The 19504-nt window shown below is 46.5% G+C and overlaps 1 protein-coding gene across 1 annotated transcript; it reads right to left on the reverse strand.

The window, feature by feature from the left end:
• Positions 1 to 430: 430 nt before the first annotated feature.
• LOC144107581 (uncharacterized) lies at positions 431 to 4445 on the reverse strand. The gene is made up of 4 exons (XM_077640659.1): positions 4148 to 4445; positions 3149 to 3277; positions 1940 to 2062; positions 431 to 941 (listed from the first exon to the last, which is right to left on the reverse strand). The coding sequence occupies exons 1-4, from the start codon at positions 4443 to 4445 to the stop codon at positions 517 to 519; spliced, it is 975 nt and encodes a 324-aa protein (XP_077496785.1). The 3' UTR covers positions 431 to 516.
• Between the last annotated feature and the right edge of the window lie 15059 nt (positions 4446 to 19504).

Consider the following 19504-nt stretch of genomic DNA (forward strand, 5'->3'; position numbering starts at 1 on the left):
TGTAGTTGGAGGAACTGTAAACAGCAGCGAAGTGCTCACCTAATATGTTTGCCTGTTCTTGTAATGTTTTTTGTGTACCAGTGGTGGACAGAAGTGGAAAAATGTAAGGAGAATAGTCACCACAGAATTTGCGGACCTCATCCCACAACTTCTTGGCCGGTAGTGAACTATTTATTTTAGGTACATATTTCCTCCAGGACGTTTTTTCGGCATTTCTGCGAATACGACGTGCACTGGCCCGGGCCTTTTTAAATAATAACAGGTTCTCTGCTGTGGGGTACTGTTACATCGTTACGACACACGTGGCGTGTCTTACTGTATACGACAATACGCCGTTCGAAGGTTGCAACATGAATCTTTATTGCTTCCGGCTCGGAGCGTATATATACGAAACAGAGAGGGAGAAAGGGGAAAGGGAGAACAAGGGAATGATATCAAACGATAAACGCACGTGCCGTCAGCGCTTGCAAGGCAGTCTGATTGCGGCTGACGTCACTTTACAACATCTCTTCTTCCTTAATAGTGAAGTCGCTGTACTGGTTTTCTTTGACGTGTAGAGCGCCGCAAGGCTTGGGGTGATCTGACGGGTTCAGCGTTGTTCCCTGCAAGTTCCGGCTGAAGTTCATGCTCAGGTTCTGTTATGCCCCCTTGTTCGGCTGGCGTTCTCGGCAACAGTGGGTAGTCGCTAGGAGTACCTGTTCTCGAGTCTCGTTTTGCCGCTTCTTGGTCTTTACCAAACGGTGGCGTCGCATCTTCCCGGTCCCGCACTTGGTCAACATGTCGTCTTTCTGATCCGGCTGGTGTTCGAATGCTCACCATCCGAGAGCCTGTTGTAGACTCTACAATTCCTGGAGTCCATTTCTCACCCCTTCCGAAGTTGCGGGCGTACACGGTAGCTTCAGGCAATGGCAGTGGCCACTCGTCTGCTTCGTTCGCTGGCCCTGCGTGTACAAGAGAGAAACATGTATCTAAACGGGATCGAATTTTATATCCGAAGAGCTGCTCTGACGGCGATTTTCCAGAGCGGTTAGGTGTCCTTCTGTAATTTAAAAGGAGCTTGTTTATATTATCTTCCAGCCGCCCCTCACCAATCTTCTTGAGGCTGTCCTTAATTGTCCTGACAGCCCTTTCTGCTAGGCCGTTCGATTGAGGGTGATACACAGCTGTGCGCAGATGCGTTATGTAGTTCCTGTTGACAAAAGTAGCGAACTCGTCAGCGGTAAACTGCGTTCCATTATCAGATACGATGGTTCGTGGCACGCCAAATCTGCAGAAGATACCGCGCAGGCAGTGGATTGTGCATGAAGCGTTTGCTTGTCGGAGTGGCACAGCTTCAATCCACTTACTGTATGCGTCCACGACCACGAGTATCATGTTCCCTGCAATAGGTCCCGCAAAATCGATATGTACCCTTGCCCATTTTTCAACAGTAGCGGGCCAGGCTTTTGGCGTTGCTGTAGCTGGCATGGGCAGGTTTTGGGCACAACTCTGACATGACGCAGTCACTGCCTCTATTTCGCGATCTAACCCTGGCCACCAGAATGACGATCTAGCAACCGCCTTCATAGCGGACGATCCCTGGTGCGTCTCATGCAAAAGGTATAAGATGCGACGTCGCGCCTCCATCGGAACGACTACTCACCGGCCCCAGTATAACAACCCATGGGCCAAAGAAAGCTCCAATTTCTTGTCAAAAAAGGTGCGACATTCGTGTTCAAGCCTTTCGAGCAGGGCGGCCAACCGTTCTTGGTGAATCGCGTAACTTGACTCAGAGCAGGGTCGCCCGCCGTCAACTGCCTTAGCTCCTCAACTGACACAGTTCCCTCATCGAACACACTCAAGGCCAGCAGATAGCCTGGTGGATCCGCTTCTGGTGGCTTCGGCTAGGACGTCCGTTGTGGCAGTCTACTATGGGCGTCAGCGTTGAGGAGTTGTTTACCAGGAGAGTATTGAAGCTGATAGCGGAATCCGCCTAAGTACAGCGCCCAGCGCTGTATTCTGGCGGCTGCCAATGCTGCAGTTCGTCTATCCGCCTTCAGCACGCCCACGAGCGGCTGGTGGTCGGTAACCAATACAAATTCTCGGCCTACGAGATAATCACGGAATTTTGACACTCCAAACACAAGAGCAAGGGCTTCCCTCTCAAGCTGGGAATAATTTTTCTCAGCCCTTGTTAGCGTCCTAGAACGGAACCCGACAGGTTTGTTTACCTTTCCGAATGTATGGAAAAGCACGGCACCTATTCCGTCCTGTGAAGCGTCACACTCTAGCTTGAGGGGTCTCTCGGGATCATAGTGAGCCAGCACAGCCGCTTCCCGAAGGCATTTTTTTGCTGCACAAAAAGCTGCTTCTTGCGCATGTCCCCAGAACCAACGTGTGCTGTTCTCCAATAACCTGTACAGCGGTGCAAGTACGGAAGACATGTTGGGCACGAACTTCGAATAAAATGTAATCATGCCCAGAAACGACCTCAACTGCTGAACATTTTGTGGGTTGGGGGCTTGCGCGATTGCTTCAACATGCTTCTCTATCGGATGCAGACCTTCACGATCAATTTTATGACCCAGATACCTCACTGCCTCTTGGCGAAAGCTGCATTTCTCAAGTCTGAGCTTCACTCCATGCTCACGAAAACGCTGCAGTACTTGTCGTAATCTGTCGGTGCTACCAAGTTTTTCTGATACCAAAACGTCGTCAAGGTAAGCCTGAACACCTGTCAGGCCCTGCAGAACTGTTTCTATTTTCCGCTGGAAGATGGCAGGCGCGGAAGCTATGCCGAACGGCAGTCGGTTGTAGCAAAACAACCCACGGTGTGTATTGATTACGCACATCTTCCTTGAGTCCTCATCGAGGGGGACTTGGTTATACGCGTCTCTTAAATCCAGCGTGCTGAAGCAGTCCCCACCGTTCAGGCATGCGAAGATGTCATCAATAGCTGACAACGGGTACTGCTCCAGTTCACAGACGGGATTCAAGGTCACCTTAAAATCAACGCAGATTCTAACCTCGCCGTTCTTCTTCATTACAGGCACAATGTGAGTAGCCCATTCGGCGTGCGTTACAGGTGACAGTACTCCAAGCGTTACGAGCCTATCAATCTCTTTCGAAACTTTGTCGCGTAAAGCAAATGGAAGGGAACGGGCCTTACAAAATTTCGGCATGGCGCCTTCCTTGAGCTTCAGATGAACAGGGTGTCCGTCAATTAGGCCCAACTCGGGGCTGAAGACGTCTTTGAACTCTGACAGGACGGCATGCATGGCGGGGGTATGGCTGCTTCCTGGACCAGAGTTTTGTTGCACTGATACGTTCAACACCGAGGTTCCTGCGTCATTAAACTTGGAAATCAACTCCTGTCCACAAAGGCTCGGACCTGAACAGTTCACGACCATCAAGGAACTCTTGACCTCCTTGTCGTTGTAGGACACTGACATACTCAGTTTCCCTAATACTGGATGTTGTCCTAGATAACAGGACAGTTTAATGAATGCGGGTTCTAATTGCGGCCAATGTTCACGGTTTTTCTCAAAAATCTCTTTGGACACAACACAGACGGGTGAGCTGGTGTCCACAATCATAGGTACGTCAATGCCACACCATGTGAAAGTACGAAGAATAGGTGTTGGTAGCCGACCATTGAAAGGTGCGGTTAGTGTCTAAATGTGCGCATCGTCTCCATTTTCCTCAGTAGCATCCGCTGTTACTGCAAACGCTTCTCCTTGCCTGCATTGTGAACGTGCCTTTGGGCGTCCTTTCCGCACGTCGCTTTGGCACACCTTCGCCAGATGGCCGTATACACCACAGCGGTAACACCTCGCTTTCGCCCAGCCGCAGGCGTTTCTCTTGTGTTTCTTGCTTCCGCAACGCCCACATACTGACACCAGTTCATCAGCTTGTCGTGCATTGACCTTGAGTACGGGTTCAATGTCAGAAGACATCTTTGTATCGTTTTCCGCTGCTTCTGCTGATATGGCAATTCTTTCAGCCTCCTTCAACGTCAAATCTGTTTTCGCTAATAGCTGCTTCTGAATAGCGCTTGACCTCACGCCACAGACGATTCTGTCGCGAAGCATCCGGTCTAGCATGTCACCGAAATTACAGCCATCCGTAATCCGGCGAACTTCAACGATGAACTGTTGAATGGGCTCACCTTCCAACTGGCAGCGATTGAAGAAGCGATAGCTCTCCGTTATTTCATGACGCTTGGGGTCGAAGTAGGCATCCAAAACTTTGACTGCTTCCTCGTACGTCAGCGAGTTTGGCTTCCTCGGTGCAACCTGTCCTGGGAGCACTTGCACGGTGCGCGTACTCAATGCTGCAACCAGCAACGCTCTCTTCTTTCCCGAGTCGCTGACGCCAGTTGCCTCAAAATAAGCTTCTACCTTCATGATGTAGGCCTTCCAGTTGTCGGACTGGTCATCGTATTCTGGTAGTTGATGATGAGCCATAGTCGGTATTTCCGCGGCCGCTGTTTCCTGCTTAACTGCCTGGCTTACATCATTTTTCACCTCAAGGGTTCTTTCTGGCCTCGTCGCCACTGTTACATCGTTACGACACACGTGGCGTGTCTTACTGTATACGACAGTACGCCGTTCGAAGGTTGCAACATGAATCTTTATTGCTTCCGGCTCGGAGCGTATATAGACGAAACAGAAAGGGGGAAAGGGGAAAGGGAGAACAAGGAAAGGATATCAAACGATAAACGCACGTGCCGTCAGCGCTTGCAAGGCAGTCTGATTGCGGCTGACTTCACTTTACAACAGGTACCTTCGAAATATTCCCCATTCTTTGTTTTGTTCTTTTTTTGACAGTATGCACTCCTGTGCCCAACAAACTTTGATTTTTTCTGATTTGTCCAGATGTTTGCGCGATCGCTATTTTTGCAGCAGAAATTATACAGGCGGTAAATTTTTCATTTATTTCATCTATGCTAAGCCTAGCGTAGAATTCTTTATGTAATGTGGAATTTTCGGTAAACACCGACCAGTCAGCTAGCTGGAGTTTCCAGCGCTGGAGTCGTGCTGGAATAATTTGTATTGAGGATGATAATTTTAAAACTGAGGGTAAATGGGCAGTTCCTCTGGGGTCATTTAAAATGTTCCAAATAAAATCATTAAAAACTGGTGGTGATACGAAAGTTAAATCAAGGCAGCTCATTTTTTACGAGCTGGGACAGCAATATGTGGTTTTTCCTGTGTTCATTAGATATATGTTGTAAGTATCAGGTCTTCAATTATTTGGTCTCTGGTGTCTGTGCGCTCGCTACCCCAAAAGGAGGAGTGCGCGTTAAAATTCCCAACTACCACATATGGTTCATGTAGTTGATGTAAAAGGCTTTCCAAATCGTGGATAGTAACTGTGGGGTGTGGTGGTATATATACAGAGCATATTGTTATTGTTTTGTTTGTAACTACACTGACTGCTACAGATTCAAAGTTTGTTTTCAATGGTATTTCTCGTTCAGGGACGCCGCTTTGCGTTATAATTGCGACGTCACGTGAGAGCCTGTTCGCATGTTCTCTATCTCGTCGAAAAATGTGGAATTTTTTCAAGATGTTTTTGTGTTTTGGCCCTAGGTTTGTCTCCTGAAGACATAGAGCTATAGGTGACATTGATTTTAGTATGTCTGTAATGTCTGTGTAGTTCATCATTCCTCTACAATTCCATTGAACCAAAAATGTCATGTGTGTTGGGTGTTGGGGAAGATTAGCTTTCAGGTGGCGTTATTCTCGACTTTCCTTTTCTATCGAGAGAGTTACGCCGCCCCTTCAACACAGAAGTGCTGGGAGTTGTATCCATCGCCTCCCTGGAGGCGCTGGACTCCCGTGAAGCTACGGTTGTACGTGAGGTAGGCCTCTCCCGGTTGGAAGAAGCCTTGTTGGCTCCCGACTCGGAGGTCGGCAGGCCTTCTCTCGGAGTTGGCGGGGCAGCTTTCGCTGCCTCTGCCAGGGGGGTGGATTGCTCTGCCGCGGTCTCACTCGGTGAGGCCTGGGCCGACGTTGAAAACCGGTGTGGTGCGCCACCCCATCGCACCGCATCGGCGAAGTTTGTATTGGGAGCTAGGAGAAATTTGCTGGCTGTGACGCGTCGCCTTGCTTCCTTGAAGGTGATGTTTTCATTTGTTTTGAGAGTTATTATTTTTTTCTACTTTCCATTTTGAGCATGATCGTGAGTAGGCTGGGTGATCCTCGCCACAGTTTGCACAGTGTGGAGGAGCCGTGCATTTATCAGAGATGTGATCGTTTGAGGAGCATTTTGCACATTTTTCTTGACCACGGCAGCTCTGTGAGCCATGGCCAAATCGTTGGCACCTGAAGCAGCGGCGGGGGTTAGGAATGTATGTCCGGACTGATATCTTTGTGTAACCTACGTCTATTGAGTCAGGCGGTGTGCAGGAGGCAAAGGTGAGAACTAGGTTCTTAGTAGGGATTTCCTTGTTTTCTTTTCGGATTTTTATTCTGTGGACATTTATTACGTGCTGTTCCTTTAGCCCTTCTAATATTTCTTCCTATGTCAGGTAGCTGGGGTCGTTGTCTGATATTACTCCACGCACAGTATTAAACGACCCGTGGGGTGTTACACTGACTGGGGTCTCTCCAAAGGCGGTAATGTTTGAGAGTTCTGGCAGTTGGACTTTATCGCGTATCTCAAGCAATAGGTCACCACTGGCTAACTTCGTCGCCTTGTAGCCAGGGCCCAAAGTTTCTGTCTCTTTTCAGCAAGAAAAGGAGAGATCATTCGAGCTGTTTCTTTTTCTTTTGATTCGCTGTGCACTATATGGAATTTGGCAAGAGGTTCTTTCTTTGTGTTCAGAAACTGGGATGTTACATCTTCGGTCCGCCTTTTTTTAGGACGGCGATCATTTTTGGATGGGGAAGGAGCCATATAAATGTGGTTGTTGTTCAGCCTCGGGGCCAGCCGCCCACCATGGGGCCCAACAAGAAGACGGGACAGGAACTTGGAAGCAAGTCCTGCCCACGCCAGCTGTACACCACCGCTATAACCCAATCTTAAGTAACTCCGGGTAGTTACTCACACATGGTTAACCCTCGCCGCCAGGAAGAAGGAAAAAGTAATTAAGAGAGAAGACAGAAGAGTTGTGAGAAAGAAGATAGGAAAGTGAAAGATAGAGGGGAGGACAAGAAAAGGCGGCTGCCGATTTCCCCCGGTCGGGTCAGGCCGGAGGTGCTGTCTACAGGAAGCTAGGGCCAAAGTGGTGTGTTGCCTCCGCCGAGGGGCCTTAAAGGTCCAAACGCTCGGCATCGGCTCAACCACCAGGATCCCCATTTCCCCAGACACGGCGATGCCACGCACGGCGAAGCGCGGGTGCTCGGGTCCGTGGTGATGCACCGTTCACCGTCATCCCCCTTCGGAGATGTCCCTGCGGATGCTTGGGAACTCGTGGTGTCGCCACACACCGACGCCTGCAAGCTGCAGACGCCCCCCTGCAGGGATGTGTGTGTGTGTGAGTGCGCGTGTGTGCGCGTGTGCGTGTGCGTGTGCGTGTGTGCGCGTTCGCGTGCGCATGTGCGTGTTCGCGTGCGTGCGCATGTGCGTGTTCGCGTGCGTGCGCCTGTGCATGTGCACGTGCGTGCGCGTGTGTGCGTGTGCGCGTGCGCGTGTGTGCGTGCGCGCGTGCGTGTGCGTGCGCGCGTGCGTGTGCGTGCGCGCGTGCGTGTGCGTGCGCGCGTGCGTGCGCGTGCGCGCGTGCGTGCGCGTGCGCGCGTGAGTGCGCGTGCGTGAGTGTGCGTGTGCGCGTGCGCGTGCGCGTGCGCGTGCGCGTGCGGTGTGCGGTGTGCGTGTGCGTGTGCGTGTGCGTGTGCGTGTGCGTGTGCGTGTGCGTGTGCGTGTGCGTGTGTGTGTGTGTGTGTGTGTGTGTGTGTGTGTGTGTGTGTGTGTGTGTGTGTGTGTGTGTGTGTGTGTGTGTGTGTGTGTGTGTGTGTGTGTGTGTGTGTGTGTGTGTGTGTGTGTGTGTGTGTGTGTGTGTGTGTGTGTGTGTGTGTGTGTGTGTGTGTGTGTGTGTGTGTGTGTGTGTGTGTGTGTGTGTGTGTGTGTGTGTGTGTGTGTGTGTGTGTGTGTGTGTGTGTGTGTGTGTGTGTGTGTGTGTGTGTGTGTGTGTGTGTGTGTGTGTGTGTGTGTGTGTGTGTCAGCCCGAAGACCTTTGGGTTCTTCCTGGGCACCGAAATTGAAGATGTATTAATTTATTTATCGATCGATTGATTGATTATTTCTTCTCCCTCGATCCCAAGCATTCTAGTTTACTTTGGTTTCTGAACATTATAAGAAAAAATCCCAGCGGCAGCAAATATAACAATATTGCTTTCATTGTTATTTCCAGCCCCAATAATCAAAGTAGTCCAAATTACATATGCTTCAGCACGTAAATGCCACCCAATCCTCTGAACTTGGCACATTTCTTTTTATGTCTTCATTTTGGAAACACCTTTTGTGTAAACTGATTTTGCGTACACTTATAAGATCATTAACTGTGTAATTATTTGTGGCCCCGTTGCCTGCTTTGATTTGTGCGGAATTTGCTGTCTCGTTCTTTTTTTCTTGGTTGAACAGCTTATTTTTTTGGATGCCTGCACGTATAATTCTCTCTATCTTTGCGGCCTTCAGTCTACTTAGTTGTACCTTGACGGGTCGAATTTACAGCTCGATTGATTTTTATGATGTATCTAAGTCGCACGGCGCAGCCCAGAGCATGTATAAAATATCTTCTGCGAATGTGCTTTGCGGCGGGATAACTTAAGGAGCATTGCTTTTTATGTAATTCCTCCAGCATTCAATAATTTAACATTCTCACACTACAGAATCATCTAAGGATAACTGATTTTTGCGTTCCCTCTGTAGTTGTCATTAAAAGGAATTTTTTTAGGTTATGAGCATTTCTAACGACGAATTTAACTAATAGAAATGTTGGGCGAAATTAGGAACAAATAAGCATGCAAGGTATGGTGCATAAGGAAGAAAAATGAACTCTGATCTTCTACATGTTAGACGCATCGCGTTTTCTAAAATACACTAGACTCTAGGCAACCAGGCACCAGGATGAGGCAAGAGGTACTAAAGCAGCAAGATAGGTAGTTTGTGTTGGCTCATCGCAGAAAGAACGTTATTGCGCTAAAGAAATGAAGACAATGACGTTAAAGACGGGACATCTGGATTTTACGCACCTGTCTTCGTCTCTTCAGCGCAATGCATATAAACCCGCTCTTCAGTTTTTCCCCAGCACCAACGGTCCTCTGTTTCCGCCAGGGCAGCGGATACAACCGCAGCGCTTTTCTGGTTAACCTCTCTTAATTCCCCATTCTTCTCTCTTTGCTACTCCTAGGTCCTACCGAGACCACAAATGCACAGCATGTGCCTGGCGTCATCCCTCTCAAAGCTTTTTCAGCAGTGTGAAGCTGGCCCGAAAAAGATGAAATGCTCAAACGGAAAGCACATACTTTCTAAGCATAACGCACCTACCACGGTAGATTTACTTGCCACTGAGGCGACACACCCAAGATACTGCCGGAGCAATCGCATTCAGTTCAAATTGTCAGCAACATCACTTTCCTGTAGCACCAGGAAGTCTTCCCAAACGGCTGTATAAAGGAGAAGAGAGAGTACAACATCGATGCTAAAAAATACGGGAACGATATTCTCAGTATATCGACGCGTAGAAAAAATCCTCAGTTGGAGAGTTTTCGTTTCCATACCCTACAGTTTTTAATTTTTTCCTTAACGTGTCTGCAGTGGTTTAAAATAGAAATGCGTATTTCTAGAGAGAGCTGAGTGAGGTTTTCTCCTGTGTATTTAAATGTGCTTACAGTATAAGCGAGAATTCAGCAAGCGTCGTTTGCGCAACGTTTGCAAAGTTGTTTAAACTCTCTGCTCGCGCAGAGTAAGACGTAGTATTCACCTTGGAGTGAAGGAACAGAAAAACGGCAGGCATATCCTATGTTTACTTAGTTCGATATCTAACAGAAAAGCATTATTGTGAAAAAGAGTTTTAATTCAAAATTATATCCCAGGTAATTTTTGCGTGCGAATAGCGTTTTTTAACATTTCATAGAGAAATAGGACTGCTGGCTTGGGGCACTGCAGCTTCAGTTAGCAAAGAAAGAGGACAAACGATTTAGCTTTGTTATGCCAGACAAGAATAAGGTGAGCTACCATTTCGGTCTTCATTCTCTGATTTGTCACTCTCTACCTTACATATTAGATCCCTGGGAGCCCTCTCTTGTCAAAGTGGTGGAGAGGTTAAGGAGCAAATCGCCACTGCCCTGCAATGGCAGGTGCTGCCAGAGGTCGGGCTTGTGAGACCCAGGTTGCTTTACCGGAGCAGCACTTCGCGTCTAATCCTTAATTCAACTACCGCCTGGCAAGCTGGGTAGTTTGCCCACAATCTAGTGGGCAGGTTTTGACGACGTCACAAGATGACGTCATCAAGATGGCTCGCCTGCCATCAAAGCAGGTGGCACCCAGCCGCGCAGCTGTTTAAGGTCCCAGAGGGACGAGACAAACATTGGCGAGAACTGCGAGTGGCGGCTCTATTGCTAGCGCACTAAACTCCCCACAGTAGCAACCTTGATAGGCTGGTAAGTTGGGTTCAGTAGCCTTGTGACGTCATCCCAAACTCCCCACATAAAGTACCACACAGACAACAGCTAAGCAGCTTATTTAAAGCTCTAGTGCTAGTACACTAAAAAAAACGCCCCCTAGTGACTATAGTGACTTGCATTAAGAAAGATGAATAAAGTACCCAATTTGGCAATGAAAACTTGAAAAATTTAAATTTATTGGTAATGTTTAGCCGAAAGCCCCCAGACGCAGGGTAGGAGGGAACTTTAAACCTTTTATTGCAGGCGAAAATATACACAATTTTGTCGACAGAACTACATCGTGGAAAAGTATTGGCGATCAGCATGCTACATTCGTTTTTAGCCTGCTTTCAGACGGCGGCAAGTCAACTGGCATGTTTTTTTTTCTTTCCTCCTCTTTCGGTTTATCCCGTAATCCCTAGCTTACGAGCGCTCACGGCAAGATATCAGCCAAGTCCCCGGAGGGGCCATAAAGCTCTCCTGGCCTCCTATTTGTCCATTGACGAAGTGAGTGCCGGAATGCCTCTCCCAGTGTGTATATTGCCTGTGCCGAGCCCCATCAAGTTCTTTCCTCGTTTCCCACTGGATCTACCAAGACATGACCGCTAAACACGAACAAGGCTGCTGAGCACTTCTTTGGTAGGGCACGTCTAGCAACCACCGCATAGGCACCAAACATGTTCACAAACAAAACTACCTTATGAACAGCCGGTCGAAATGAACCGAGCCAAGAGAAATAAAAAAACACGGAAGTAAAGGCAAATCAAGAGAAATATCCATCGCTGGAATTGGCTTGCACTAAACGAGCGGAGTGTTCTGCAGAGTCCCAGAAGTGGAGACTTTTGTGAGATTTTTTTTGGGCAGGGAGCTAGTTAACACGTCTAACTCCCGCGAACATCTGTCGTAGTAGGCTTGGAGGAACGACTTGACAGTGGTACTGACTAGAAACTCTGTGCAAGACGCCGTATTGGTCGGAATTGTATTCATTCTTTCGCGTTCTGTTTGGCGCTCTGATCGAGATATTTGCATCGAACGTGCAGCCGTGAGTAGGCTTATATCCTGAACTGGAACGGCGCTCTGCGCAGGAGCCCGATGTTTTGAGGAATATATTGGGTCCCCTGCCGAGTAGTACTACACGGGGCTCGAGCACAGGTTCATAAGCATGCAAGCGGCCAAAGAACGTGCCCCTAACAGAGCACTGCGCTTCTATTTTCCTCTTTGCCTTCCGCGACGTATCAGACCAGCGATATAGAGACAAGCCTGTTGACGTCTGCACAATTGCAAAGGACTTACGCTGGTCACGTGTCGCATTTAGAGGCACGTAGTTGAGCTTACGCGGCAGGAAAAGCAAAGAAAAACACTGGGTCTAAAAAATAATAATGTGCATTGCTTAGTAAAATAATGTTCATTACTCTCGGAAGGGCGCAACAGTTAACGATGCGCAGCGGAGCAGTGAAAGTTGCCCGGGACTACATATGCTTACGGTGGGTAGTAACGACAGCTCTCGACCATAAAAATGAAATAACTAAGGGAATAAAAATGGAATGGAGTGCATTTCGCAGGCACACTGATGTGTTCACTAGCACTTTACTAATGTCCCTGAAAAACATGCTATATTGTATAACCGGTGTATATTACTTAGACTAAATTTTAGGATTGAAACTTGGAGACTGTCGAAGATGGTTCAACTTAAATTCCCGACAACACAGATAGCTATGGAAACAAAATGAAAGGTTTAATGTTAAGGAACCGGAAGAGAACAAAGTGCGACAGGAAACGAGCCCCAGTTTGTGACATCTTAGTGGAAATCAGGTAGAACAAATAGGCATGAGCAGGGCATTGGATAACTAATGGTGATTTAGGATAATAGAGTTGATTGGAAGAGAAGGCAAGCCTACCAGGGGGCGCCAGATTACCGGAAAGATGGACGGATGTAATGGAGGTTTCTGGGGATGAGGTGGCCGCATCTGCTCCAGGACAGGGTTTATTGAAGCGATGTGGGAGATACCTTTGTCCTGCAGGGTACGTAGTTAGGCTGCTGTTGATAATGATGATGGTGATGGTGATGATGATTAAGGTGTTAAAAATCTAGTATCCACCAAAGCCTCTCGCCATTTCTTTGTGTATGAAGAATCCCGTTTCGTGTACTTTCCAATAAAGCAGACCGTGGTAGGAAGGAAACCACCTTTAATTATAAACTGCACAATCGTTTTTAAAAACTTTCATTACAGTGGATGCGTTTCTGAGCCATTAAAAACTGCTTGAAGGGCCACTTACCCATCTCCCTCATCGTGGCCGGCTTGGCTAGCCTAGGTCCAGCTGACAAAAAAATTGACTTTAGTGACCCTGGCTCCAGACATCCTCGACACTTACTATTCCGTTGAAATCAAGTCTTCTCTCTCTTCTCGGCGTTCGTTAAAGCTTAGATTGAGAAATGAGAAACGCCCTGAGCATTGCCCTGGCGTGTGGAACGTTGTGGAAATTATGACAGCAACCCTCTGCGATCCGGAAGCATGCCCACTGTCTTGAGCCGATGTAACAGCCGATGCTACATGCGTACCGTATTCGTGAATTTGTCAAAAACTTACCCTTAGGAAATTATACGAAGCCGCGTACAGTTTGAGGCGTTTTCTGGCATTTAACACTTGCTCACATCGACCGGATCTGCTTAGCCTCGCACTTCACGGTTGGAAGCTATGAACGCCGTTCTTTTTATTTAATTACAATACCCTGAAGGGCCCTCGTGCGAGGGTGCTATATAAACAGGGGCTGGGGGGGGGGGGAGAGGGTTTCCGCAAACACGTACATAAAAATACAGCACCAGCAATCGAAATACAAAAAATACTGTATAAAAGATGGTCGAAATATGAAATTGAACTAAAATTGTACGTCAACCAAACCAAAAAGAACATTGCATAAATATGTACAGGGGTATATGCAGCAATTCAAATTCACAAAAAAACTTGAAGGACGAAATAGTAGAGCTCACATAACACAATAATGTGTCATGCAATATCTGCCACCTCACTCTATTTGGTTGCGACAAATCTGGTAAACATATTGCGGCAACTTCGCTAGGAATGCGTAACGGCAAGCTAGTACAGTCCATTATGAAGAAAGATATGAATAATTTTGCGTAAAGAGATGAGTGGCACAACACGGCCCGTTGTTTTAATGCTGTGACACTGGAGTAACGTGAATAATCTGATAAGATGAAGCGAACAGCACACTGTTGCCTGGATTCAATGTTTTCTACGGCATTTACTTCATTAGAATCCTATATAGCCGATGCATATTCAGTTTTAGAGCTAGCTAATCTAGGATATGAGGAGTGCAGGTTAAAGAGGATCTCCGATAAAACCGATGCACGATCTGGTGGGACCCCTCTGTGGTTCCTCGGTCCTCAAATCTCTTTACCTCAATAAAAAATAGTATTTAGATATAATAAACGCTCGTAATACAATTGTACGACTCTAAAATTTAATGGGCATTCGTTTAAGCGGTGGATGGAGCCGCCTTTGCAATAGCTTAATGGCGAATACATATACCGTGCGCTAGATATGAGTGCAGAATAACATACTGCCCAGCGGGAGGTTCGCGCAACTGCATTTCCTCTTATGGTGTGGTTAATGTATCCTGGAGGAAGAAGGCGCTTCTTTTGAGCTGCTGCCAATTACTTGCTCATAGAGGCCTTTCGACCCAATATCTTTAAGAATTCATCACAATACAAGCTGTATCGTGCAAAGGAATGTAACAGCTTTTTAATTCAGATGCTTCAGAAGGTATGAAAATCAGAGCTGAAGGTACAATTTACGCCGATCACCCCACTTGCCTAAAGCTGATGCCAACGTTATTTATCAATCAGGGCTCGTTTTGAACAGAAACGGGCATTCCGATCAAGGTTGAAGAAGTAATTATAGAACGGCAAGAATACACCTTCACGTTCTTTCTGGCGACTGCGAGAACAGTGATTTATGACCAAGCTCTCGGAGCTCGATGAAATTTCTTTCAAAATTGCCCATTTTTGTTATTTTCTAATTAAAAAATATATTTTCAGAGCCATCTATCTTGAAACCTTGAGAAACGGTAGTGCGAAGGAAATTACGGAGGTTACAATCGCTGACTTATAACTAATCTTCGTTTTTAGTGAGCACAAGCTTTGTCTGAAATACTTTTACCCAAGAAAGCTTGAGACACCTGTTTTTCCAAGCTTTCTGCATTGTTAGAAAAACACCACATGATTCTGCATTTACTCTGCGTGGTTCTCAAAGGTTCTTTTTTAGTTCCTTGTGTCTGCGGAACACTGGTCCTTGAGCAATCTCTATTGTTCTATATAATCCACGCTTTGCACCAACAATGGTGAATTGTGAACTCGCGTCCAACGGCCAAATTTCCTTGCCGTCTTTTCCAATTTTGCTCTGTCAAGAATAATGAATGACGTCTCTGGCGATCAATACCGCAGCTGGGAAGAATATCTGAAGATGAAATACAGGTCCATAGGTGAGGGATGGTTTAGTTAGTTAGTTATATTGATTTTAATGGCGCAAAAGCAACTATGGCTATGATGCGCCAAACACAGGATTAGGTTTTTGTTAAATGTTACACTTTTTTATATCTAGAGTTTGTTTAAAACATTGGCTTCATTAAGAAACTTAAAAATACTTGAAAGATCAACCAGTGCTTGATCACCTAAAAGCAACTTAGGATGCAATGGGATGTATTCATTGTTGAGTGTTTTAAAATATTTTTTTTTCTCAGTTGTTCCAGTTTTGTGCATGAAATCAAAATGTGGTTTGCAGTGAGTACATCGCCGCACATTTCGCAGAGAGGTTTGTCTTGTTTTGTCAGTAAAAAGTTGTGTGTAAGGTGTGTGTGCCCAATGCGTAGCCGACATAAAATAACTTCAGTGAAACGTTCTTGATGTCTACATGATTTCCATTCTCCTAAAACGGGTTTTATAGAATGCAGTTTGTTGTTTGCCTGTTCTTCCCATGCAGCCTGCCACTTAATTCTGAGTTTACTGTGCACTAATTTCAAAAAATCCCTGTGTGGTATGTTATCTTGTTTTATTTGATCAATTCGAGCTTGTGCTGCGCATGCATCTGCTCTCTCATTACCGACAATTCCAACATGGCTGGGCACCCAGCAGAATATAATGTTATGTTTTTGTCTTTTTATTTTAATTATGTTATGTATGATATTTCCTATAATGGGTTTAGCAGCGTTTCTACAGTGCAGCGCTTTGAGCATACTCAGTGAATCGGTGTAAATGACGCTATTTTTAATGTTTTCTTTTACTATTTGGTCTACGGCTACAAATACTGCATAACTCTCGGCAGTAAAAACCGATGCATACTGTGGCAGTCGTATCATTTTTTCATTTTTTTCTTGAATTACTGCACTTCCAACGTGACTTTCTGTTTTTGACCCATCAGTGTAAAATTCAGTGAAAGTGTCATATTTTTCTTGCAGTTCAAAGAATTCTTGTAGTATGAGCTGATGTGGCATTTCTTTTTTATGTAAGTGTATCAATGTGAAGTCGCACACTGAAGGCAGGCTGTACCATGGTGGTAAATTTTCATATTTTTGTGAAATATTCGGCAGGGCATCCAGTGCTCCTAACTCTTCACATTTATCTTCAAAGCGCATTATTAGTGGCCGGATGGATTGTGGGTTATTGTTGAATAATCTTTTGGATGGGCACTTGGTAACAATGGGATGGCAGAGATGTTTAGGAAGAGAACGGGTTTTTAGGACGTATGCGCATGTCAGTGTGACTCTTCTATCCTCTAGTGCAGGCTCATTAGCTTCAATGTAAAGACTGTTTATCGGGGATGTTCTATATGCTCCAGTTGATAGTCGCAGACCAAGATTATGAACAGGGTCCAGTCGTTTCAAGTAGGATGCTCTTGCTGAACCGTATACTATGCACCCATAGTCCAGCTTGGAGCGTACCAGAGAGCGATAGATGTGTAATAGGCATGTTCTATCGGACCCCCACCGTTTTCGCGAGAGCACCTTTAATACATTGAGGGCTTGGGATGCTTTCTTTTTAAGGTTGTTAATGTGTGATAGAAATGTGAGTTTCTTGTCAAAAGTGAGTCCTAAAAATTTATGTTCTGGTTTAATTGGTAGTGTGGCTTGATTCAAGTATAGGTTGGGATTGAATTGTAGGCCTCGTCGCAATGAGAACAGAACAGCTACTGTTTTTTGAGGAGAGAACTTGAACCCATTTATCTCTGCCCAAGCAGCTAGTTTATTTAGTGTGATTTGTATTTGTCTCTCGCAGGACGATATGCTGGAGGAAGTGCATGCTATCTGTAGGTCATCTACATAAACCGAATACATTATGGACTTGGGTATTACTTTGGCTAACGAATTCATTTTTACTACGAAGAGTGTCGTGCTTAGAATGCAACCTTGGGGTACGCCATTGTCTTGGGTGAAAGTCATGGAGAGAGTTGTTCCTAGGCGGACCCTAAATGTGCGGTTAGCCAGGAAGTCGTTCAAGCAGTTCAGCATCCTGCCTCGGATACCTAGCTCTGCTAGGTCGCGGAGGATGCCGAACTTCCACGTGGTATCGTATGCCTTCTCCATGTCGAAGAAGACCCCGATACACTGCTGCTTGTGGATGAACGCCTTCTGTATGGTGTTCTCTAGGCGGACAAGGTGATCGGTGGTTGAGCATGCTTTTCTGAATCCACATTGATGTACAGTACTCACGGATTGAAATAGGACATTCGGAGCGCTAGCCTTGCAGTGCCACGCAGGCATGTGGTAAACCACAGGCCGGCTGATTGGCTACTGGAAGGAACAATTCTGCTTTGTAGATGTTCTCCCTCTCACGCCATACCACAATGCACCACCTTGGTTCCATGAGCGTCTACGGGCGGCGCTCCATGAAGCGACGGCCACGCGCTCCGAATGTCCTATTTCAATCCGTGAGTACTGTACATCTAAGAGTTGCCGAGATTCGAGTACAAAGGTGAGTCTAATATTTATTACACTTTCAAAAGATTTAGCAATGCAGCTGGTGAGGGCTATTGGTCTGTAATTGTCAGGACTTGTTGGTGGTTTTCTGGGGTTCAGAAAAGGTACTATTACTGCTTTCTTCCACTCCTCAGGTATTCTGCCAGTCATCCATATTTTATTGAAGAATTTTAACAGTGCCTGTACGGCTGTATCAGAGAGATGGGCAAGCATATTGTAATGCACATTGTCTGGGCCTGGTGCTGTCTTTTTACCGGAAGATAATACCCTATTTAATTCCTGGAGTGTAATGGGCTGGTTGTAGTCTTCCTGCATGCCTGCTCCGAATGGAAGTTTTTGTTTTTCAGCTATAGCTTTGTGTTTCTGGAATGTGTTTGAGTAGTGGGATGACCTTGAGACTTCAGCAAAGTGCTCGCCCAATAAATTGGCCTGTTCTTCCAACGATGTTTGTGTACCGGGTGTTGTCAAAAGCAGAAGTGTGAAGGAAGTATGGTCACCAGTGAATTTACGAACTTTGTCCCACATTTTCTTTGATGGTATTGAACTATTTATAGAGGACACATATTTCTGCCAGGAGGTTTTCTCAGCATTCCTGCGCACGTACCGCGCTCTCGCCTTGGCCCTCTTAAAAGTGAGTAAGTTCTCTGCAGTGGGGTACCGACGCAGGGTGCCCCATGCTTTATTTTGCTGTTTTTTTGCAAATGTACATTCTTCTGTCCACCATACTTTGTGTTTCTTCTGTACGAGTCCTGTTGTTTGTGGTATAGCGAGTGTTGCAGCAGATATTATGCATGTAGTAAATCTTTCATTAATTTCATCTATGCTGAGGTCTTCAGAAAATTCTTTATCTAGAGTGGCACTTTCTGTAAAAAGTGACCAGTCGGCGAGGTGAAATTTCCAGCGCCGTGGTCTTCTGGGGATGACTGGAGTAGAAGACGAGAGCCTGATGACAGTGGGTAGGTGATCACTTCCCAGAGGATCATTTAAAACATCCCATTTAAAATCGGTAAAAAGAGACGGTGATGTGAAAGCTAAATCAAGGAAGCTCATTTTTGCTGAGCTTGGGCAACAATATGTGGCCTTTCCTGTGTTTAAAAGACAGACATTATTCGAGAGGAGAAAATCTTCGATTATTTTGCCCCTAGAGTCACAGCGTTCGCTTCCCCAAAACAGGGAGTGAGCGTTAAAATCGCCAACTACCAGATATGGCTCCGGCAATTCATTGATCAGGCCTTCTAAATCTTGTATTGTTAATGTGATGTGTGGGGGGAGATATAAGGAGCAAATTGTTATTGTTTTGTAGGTAACGACGCTAACTGCAACTGACTCATGTTTTGTGTAAAGTTTGATTTCTTGAGCAGGGACGCCGCTTTGAAGGACAATCGCGACGCCTCCCGAGAGTCGATTTGCCTGCTCGCGATCGCGTCTAAAAATGTTATAGTGTTTAAGGATATGCACATGTTGTGGACCAAGATTGGTCTCCTGAAGACATAAAACTGTGGGTAGCATTGACCCTAAAATATGTGTTACGTCGCTGTAGTTCCGCATAATTCCTCTACAATTCCACTGAATTAAGAAAGCCATGTTTATTTTTGGGGTGAGAACGCTAAGGCGTTTACTTATGCTCAGGGCCCGTTATGAGGGGTCTGTCTTTTTTTCGCTCAAGAGAGCTGTTCCGCCGCTGCAAAGCGGGCGGACTGGGAGTTATATCCATCACCTCGCCAGAGGTGCTGGAGGACCGCGCAGCCGCGGTTGTGTTAGTTTCAGGCCTCCCCTGACGGGGGGAAGTCCTGCGGGGTGCCGACCCATGGACCGGCGCTCCCTGCTGTGACAATGGCAAGGCAGCTTTCGCTTACCCTGCCTGGGGCGTGGATGGCCCTGCCATAGGCTCGGTGGAAGTGGCCTCGGCAGGTGCCGGAGGGCTG

The sequence above is a fragment of the Amblyomma americanum genome, chromosome 10 (genome assembly GCF_052857255.1).
Source record: "Amblyomma americanum isolate KBUSLIRL-KWMA chromosome 10, ASM5285725v1, whole genome shotgun sequence".
In the NCBI taxonomy this organism is placed as follows: domain Eukaryota; kingdom Metazoa; phylum Arthropoda; class Arachnida; order Ixodida; family Ixodidae; genus Amblyomma; species Amblyomma americanum.

Coding starts and splice junctions, on each gene's coding strand:
- LOC144107581 (XM_077640659.1), bottom strand. CDS start 4,445: ATGGCTCATCATCAACTACCAGAATACGATGACCAGTCCGACAACTGG. Junction 2,063..3,148: donor AGGCGCCATGCCGAAATTTT/GTAAGGCCCGTT, acceptor TATTGGTTACCG/ACCACCAGCCGCTCGTGGGC. Junction 942..1,939: donor TCAGCTTCAATACTCTCCTG/GTAAACAACTCC, acceptor TTGTACACGCAG/GGCCAGCGAACGAAGCAGAC.